The sequence below is a fragment of the Camelus dromedarius genome, chromosome Y (assembly GCF_036321535.1).
Source record: "Camelus dromedarius isolate mCamDro1 chromosome Y, mCamDro1.pat, whole genome shotgun sequence".
Taxonomy (NCBI): Eukaryota; Metazoa; Chordata; class Mammalia; order Artiodactyla; family Camelidae; genus Camelus; species Camelus dromedarius.
The window spans coordinates 13,223,777-13,230,970 of NC_087473.1; the positions used below are offsets into that span (position 1 = coordinate 13,223,777).

Here is a 7,194-nt window from a genome sequence, read left to right on the forward strand (position 1 = left end):
GCCGGGGGCGGACGGAGGGGCCCAGCTGATCCCAAACGCGGAGGCAGTCGGACGAGGCCCCAGGGAGGGCCGAAGCCAGGAAGTGCCGACGCACATGAGGGTGCCTGAGGAGGCCCGCTCCTTTCTCGGACACCCCTGGGACGTTCACCGAAAGCTGAAAGCTTCGGTGCTCTGCGCGTGCGCCTGGGTCCTCCGGGCCCCTGGCTCACCCTCGCGCCCGCTCCCTGGGCGGCCTGGGGTCGCCCCGCTCCCAGGCTTCTCTCAGCCTGCCTCTCCCCGATTGGGAAAGGGTCCGGGAAACACTCTTCACCAACACCCCCAGCCCCCCGGGCTCCTCAGGGACGTGTCCCCCTCTCAGTTACCTCTCCCGGCGCCTTGCTCCCTCGGGTAGCAGCGCAGGGGGTTGGGCCACAGGTCCTCGCCGATGATCTGGCAGAGGGAACGGGCAGGTCGGGACAGGGCCCACACCCCTTCCCCGAGCAGCTGGCCACCGCCGACGTCGCCATTTCCGACCAGGCCCCGAGGGACCCCCACCTCAGCAATCCCGTTAGACCCGGGGCACTTGTGGCCTGACAACCAGTTGAGGAAGTGAAGACTGACGGTGTCCTGCCTGCGGCTGGGGGCTCCCCGTTCGTAATCCCAGAACCACTGGACTGGAGTGGAACTATACGCCCTATAGCCTAGAGGAAGAGTGGGGATACGGGGAGGGATCGCCCTGGCCCAGCGTCCAAGGCCTCCGGGGCACACCCCGCCCCGCCCCGCCCCGCCCCGCTCCGCTCCCTTCCCCCATCCCGGGACAGCCCACCTACCTGCGAAGCTAAGGTGATACTCCTTAAGGATCACTTGGTTGCACAAGTAGGGCTTGCTCCGGAAAAAGAACATCAGTCTGCAGCGGTACTCGGGGCGGCCCAGTTCCTGCGCCTGCCACGCCCAACAGCAGGAGAAGAGTGAACTCTCGTCCCGGCCACCTGAGCTGGCCTGCCCGGCAGGGATGAACCACTTCCCCTTCCGCTCTCCCGCTGCTCACACCCAGCCCTCGGGGACACCCGGCCCCCTCCGCCCCGCATCCCCCATCCCCCACCCCCCACCCCCCACCGTGGCCTCCGTCTGCCCGGCCTGACCTCCAGCTGGATCATGTAGCTCCGCACACCTTCGTCTCGGTCACTGATCAAGGCCGACAGCTGGGGATGATTCACAATCTTCAGTAGGTCAAGGAGCCTTCACGTGTTACGGCTGGAAGAGCCACAGCCAACACAGCCAGGCTGGGGCGAAAGGAAGAGACCAGACAGGCGATCTGCCGGGACTCCGGGCGCGCACTGCTGCCCACCCCATCGCCCCACACCTCCGACCTCCTCGGCCCCTGCCCTGCCGTCTCACACGCACGTGGAGGCGGGGTTCCGGCCTTCCCGTGCATCTTGGGCTGTCCGCACCCCCTCGGGGAGCGCCTGTTCCCCGATCGTCCCCGACCTCTAGCTGGCCTGCGTGTGCTGGGTGCAGGCTTGTCACCGCGGGCGGAGTCGGGATGTGCTCTGCCCCCGTGGACCCATGCCTCCTCTGAGTAGGGGACGCCCCAGGGGTGCTGACAGGAAGCCCCGGGCCTCTGAGCCGCCCTCTGCGGTGAGAGGAGTCTGTCTGTATGGCTAAGTCTGCAGCTCCGGGGGACTCACAGGGTGCAACGGGGAGGGCACGTGCTTCTGCCTGCACGAGAAGGCCCGGTGGAGGCCGGGCTCGGAGCCCACCCGAGGGCGTGTCTGGGGTCCCGTAGTCTTGCCCGGGACGGGGGCCTCTTGCAGCTCACACCTGGCCGCGGACGACCTGGGTCCTTGGCACGGACGTGGCGGCAACATATCCACAGCCTCTGGCTGACTGGGATGGGTCCTGCACGCCCACCGGTCTCCTGGGATTTCCCCCGGAGACTGCACACTTCCACTCTCTGCTCTGTGGGGAAGGTGCTGGGGGCTCTGCGCGTGCTTTCCACTGTTGCCGTGTGCCCCATGACCCCAGGAAGGCTTCCCCTGCAGGCCCCACGCCAGAAGGTTCCACCCAAATTTGGCGCTCCCACGCCTGCACGTTTGGCCTTTGGCCCTCAGCGCCCTCATGCTGTGCCCTTGCAGGCCTCCATGCCTCCACTCTCAGGCCTCTTCCCTTGGCCTTGGCGCCCGCCTTCCTCGCTTCCTCCTGCCCCTTGTTCCGCCGCTCCCAGTCCCCTCTTCTTTCTCCTCCTGCTTCCCCTCCCCACCCTGCCCTGCGCCCCCGCACCCAGACCCCCGGCCCTGGCCCCGGCCCCAGTCCGTTGCCGCCTCCCCTCCTCCTCCCCCTGTCCCAACCTCCTTCTCGCCCTGTTCCCCCTCCTCGGCCCCCTCCTGCCCTCCAGCAGCAGCCAGCCCCAAGCAGCAGCAGCAGCAACAGCAGCAGCAGCAGCAACAGCAGCAGCAGCAGCAGCAGCAGCAGCAGCAGTAGCAGCAGCAGCAAGTATACAGGTTTGGCCCAGAAGCCGGGGATGTCCTGGATGATGGCTTTTCTTCGATCCAAACGAGGCTCCCGCCTCCGTCGGATCCTGCGCTTGAGCCGCAAGTAGGCCCCGCTGGCTTGGGCGTTCACAGCGCTCTGCTCTAACTGAAGGGCCCCCAGCGCCTCCAGCGGGCTCAGAGAGGTCGGGGGTCCGCTCCCTGGCTCTGCGCGCCCCTGCTTCCGGGGCTTCTCTTCCCGCTCCTTGGCCTGCACCTCCTCCTCCTCCTCCTCCTCCCGCGGCTCCTGCTCCTCCTGCTCCTCCTCCGCCACCACCTCCTCCATGTCGTCCGCCAGCAGCGCCAACGCCTCCCCCATGCCCACAACCTCCGCCTCTGTCGATGCAGCTGCTGCCGCTGCCGCCGCCACTCACTCCCGCACGGCCTCCACCCTCAGGCTGCTGGCCTCCTCGCACCTGCCACCCGCTAGTGCCTGCTCTGTTCCCAGCCCTGCCATGGCAGCGGGAGGCCCGCGGGCCCCTGCCTCCTGAAGGCCCCCTCCCACAGCTAAGGCCACCCAGGATTCCTGGGGAGCCCCGCCTTCCCCGGGCCCCCGCCTCACTGGCCCTGTGGCCCTGGCCCTGAGCTGCGAGCCGCAGCTGCCAATGCCGAGGAACAAGGAGCGGGAGGTGGAGGCGTAGCACGTGGCCGGAGGAGCCGGCCGAGCGGCCGAGGTCCCCGCGCGCAGGCGCTGCCGCTGGCGCTGGCGCTGGCGCTCCGCGCTTGGGTCTTCCAGGGCTCGCTGCCGCCCGGACCCGGCGGCCTGCTGTGCGGCCCCCTGGCAGCTGGGGCGCATGGGCATGGCCTCGTACCCCATCCCCGCCACGCCCCACGAGGCCCGTGGGAATTTGCAGCTTGGCTGGAAGGAGGCCCGAGTCGAGTCGGGCCCAGGCCGCTCGCCCCACCTCCCGACCAATCGGGGAGCGGCCAGTGGGCGTCACCCTGCAAGGCCCCGCCCCCCGGCCGGGAACCCGGCCGGCCGCCTGGCCTCCGCAGCCCCAGCTTTCAGCCCAGCTCCCTGCCCAGCTTCCAGGGGGCACCTGGGCCGCGCGCTGCCTCCAGGGAGGCCTCCGGCCTTGCATCTCTCTGGCACTGCCCGGCGGCCCGCTGACACCTCTTCGGTTTCTGTCACCTCCCACCACGTGCCCCCCACCTCCCCACCCCACCCCCAACCCCACCCCCGACCACCTGTCACTCCGGTTTCACGCGGCCCCTTCACCCCCTGGGAAATCTGCTAAGCTCCAGAGGGAAAGACAGCCCGGGTACTTTGCTTCCAGCCAGTGTCTGTCAGAGTTGAACTGCTCTGCTCTAGGGGACAAAAGCCATGCAGCAGCGTGTTCTCTTTGTCTTCGCTCTCTCTCCCTGTCTCCCCCTTGCTGTGACTCTCCCGCGTCTCTCTCTGTGTGTCTCTGCGCCTCTCTGTGTGTGGCCGTGCGTGTGTGGGTGGGTGTGCGTGTGAGTGTCTCCGCTTCCGCTCTCTCCCTCCCTCCCTCGCCCCCTCCCCTCCCGTTCCCGGGATCTCTGTTAGCTCCCACAGACACATAATGGCTTTCAGAAAGCTACCCTGCCCGGAAATAGAAGACCTCTCCGCCCGGGCCAGCGGAACCCCACAGTCTGGACGTGGGCGTGTCCACACCATTGCACGAAGGCCCTTCCTGTGCTAGAGAGGCCAGGCCGTGCCTTTCTCCCAGCCAGCAAAGGTGACCGGCATCCGTCGCCGCCGGGATCGCCCGACACTGCGCAAGACGAAGCCCTGGCCAGCCTGTGCAGAGAGAGACAGGCAGAGGGACGACGCGGTTTGCCGGCACGCTGGACCCACCCCCCCCCCCACCCTCCACCCCGCCCCGAACAGTGGTGTTTGGCAGCCCAGACAGTAAGGTGTTTAGGACGCCACCCGGGTCGGCGGCCACCGCACGGCACGCCTTCAGCGCCGCAGACGGAAGGAAGTGACTTCTGCCCGCAGTGTGAACGCCCTTGGAGGTGGTTCCGCTCTCGCCCAGCCTCCAGATGAGCACCCGTCCCAGCCTTCGCCTTCACTGCAGCCTTTCTCGCCGACAAAGCCAGTGTGTGCCACTTGCTAATGCAGCGCTGCTGGTCGGCCTCCCGAACCTTACCAAACAAGCAAGGCAAGGTGTTTCCTGTCGGCCTACTCGGAGGGAGGACAGGACGCGTGTGCCGCCGCCAAGGAGCTCAAGGTTCAAAGGCGGTTGTCGCTCTGGGGGCGGGGGCGGGGGCGGGGGGCCCTGGTCTTCCGCACGCGGCAAGCAATCTGCCCTATCCTATTTCCTGCGTCCTTCGCACCTTCCCTGTCTCTCCAGAAAGCACGGGACTTCCCCACTGCCTCTTCTGGCAGCCCGGTGATTCCAGCTGGCCCAGAGTCGACGTCCGTTTCGAAAGCCTGTCACGTTTTCAGGGTCCGTGCACGCACGCCTGCCTTCGAGCCCCACTCTCAGGCCTCCTCACCAGACACGCACACGCACACGCACACGCACGAGCGGAGGCACACCTGCACGCGTGCAGACCTATACGTCTACACGCTGCCCGCCGTCTGTGTTTCCAGGAGAAAGGATTTTTTACCTGCGCCCCTCTCGCCCCGCTCCCGCAGCCCGTCGTGTGAGTCCTTGTTCTCTCCCCGGATATTGCTGCCTTCCGCCCGCCTGGGTTGGCTTCTCTCCCAGCTGCCTTTGACTGCCGGACCGCGGGAAGCACACAGGCACGACGTCATTTCCCTTGGTCCTCTCTCACCAAGCGGAGAGGAATCTCAAGCTGTCTGGGGCCTAGCCGTCTTGGAGCTCACCTGTCCCTTCCTGCCGATGTCCCGGGCGCTCCAGTGCCCCCAGTGAGCTTCCCAGCGAGATGCTCGTGCCCTCCTTTGCTCTGCACGAGCACGTGTCTGCCCTGAACTGCCTTCTTGTTGCCTCTCACACGGCCTTCGGAGGCCCCTGGCAGCCAGGGCTCTTTGCAAGAGCTGTCTTCCTGTAGCACAAGAGGGCCAAGTGTAAGCTGTCTTGCCGAAGCGTCCCACACAAGGTCCTTAAGAATGTGGGGATCACCGCCTGTCTGAAGGAAGAAGCCAGTGAAGCCGAGCAGGGAAGGGTCAGGTGGCCGCCCTTCCCGTCCTGCCGTCTGCCGCAGAGCCTGCCGCGACACACACGGGCAGGCGCGCACTCACTCACAGACACGCACGCTCGCACGCACACTCACGCGCAGAGCCACCTCGGGAATCTTGCAGGCCCTGGGACCAGAGATCGTGCCTCCCTGGGGCGGAAGGCAGCATGCCTTTTCGTGTGCCCGGAGCCCTGGCTACCACTCAGGGGCCTCAGGGGCTTTGTAAATGTCAGGGCTACCGTTCGGCCTCTCTGGATCCTTCTCTGCTGGCCACGCCCACGGCTCAGGTATCCCTCGTGGCCTACACGTCCCTCAGGCCACACGCTCCAGGTCACGGGTGGGCCAGGCCACATCCAAGGGGCCGACTTAAGACGGGCGGTGACCCGTCGGCGCCCCCTGGCCCAGACCTCTCGCGGGTCGCCTGTGACAAGAGCGGAGGACGGGCCACAGCATCACAGGCCAGAGACGTGCAAGGCGCCAGCCGCACACGGACGTGCGTGCATGTGAGGCGTGATGGAGGGCAGGGAGCCGGGGCACCTGACAGGGGGGCTCCCGGCCACAGTCAGACAAACAGACACAGATGCATCCGCGGCAAGAGGGGAGCAAGACGGGCAAGGCCCACCCAGAAACTGCCTTTCCACGCAGGACACCAGCAAGCCCCTGGCCAACGTCCGTACGCCCGACCCGTCCTGCGACAGTGGGAGCCTGCCCGTGCGCACTTCCATCGATGAGGGAGACCAGCGCCGGACATGTCGTCGCGCCTGGGACTGCCCGGGTGCCCTGGTACCCGCAGGGGCGGCACGGAGGATGTGGGTCCTCCACCGTGGGACAACACCTGAAGGTAAGGGCCCGAGTGAAATGCCCCAGCAGGCATGGCCAGTTCCCACGTCCGTCTGAGCTTTGTCCGAGCCCCAGGAAGAATCCCACTTAAGCCGCGTCGCGTCCTCCAGGTTGGACCGCAAGGCCCGGCCACGGCACCCGAGCCTACGGGGGCCGGCTGCCTGTAAGCCTTCCTCCCCTACCCGTTGCCGGCTCGACACGTTCCCCGCCTCCACTGCAGGGCAGGCCGGACCCGACCCCAGCCGTGGCGCCTACGGGCGCTTGGGGCGGCAAAGGTCGAGCGAGCCTTGTGAGAACCCTGCCCAATCATTCCTCGAGTCTCTCCCCTTTGGCAGGTCCTTCTCAAGAGCCCTGGCCAGGCCTAGAGGCCTGAGGGGCCGCGGCCCTGCGGGGCGCCCACCACGGCCGCCTCAGCCCTCCCTCTGGGCCCCAGCCGCAGGGTCCCTGCAACGCAGCTGCCCTCGTGCCTTCAGAGCAGGGGAACCTAGGCACTGACCTGGGGAAGGGGCGAGGACAGCAGCAGCCCGAGCGGGACAAGAGGGGACCTCTGCCACCCTACGATTGTACACGGAGGCTCTCCGGCCTTCGGGTCCCCAAACCCGACAGGCCGCAGCTGGTAGCGGACAGCCGGTGCCGCTGGGAGGCCAGGGAGGGCTGGGATCCATGAACCTCCCACCGCAACCCTCCACGACCGTGAAACGTTCTGCTGGGGCAGTCGGTCAAGCACACCCCCAAAGTG

At 67.4% G+C, this 7,194-nt stretch overlaps 1 protein-coding gene across 1 annotated transcript; it reads right to left on the bottom strand.

The window, feature by feature from the left end:
* Positions 1-354: 354 nt before the first annotated feature.
* On the bottom strand, positions 355-2,830 carry LOC135320366 (uncharacterized). The gene is made up of 5 exons (XM_064483448.1): positions 2,408-2,830; positions 1,668-1,815; positions 1,122-1,181; positions 810-921; positions 355-680 (listed from the first exon to the last, which is right to left on the bottom strand). Exons 1-5 carry the CDS (start codon positions 2,824-2,826, stop codon positions 355-357), a joined length of 1,065 nt encoding a protein of 354 aa, XP_064339518.1. The 5' UTR covers positions 2,827-2,830.
* Between the last annotated feature and the right edge of the window lie 4,364 nt (positions 2,831-7,194).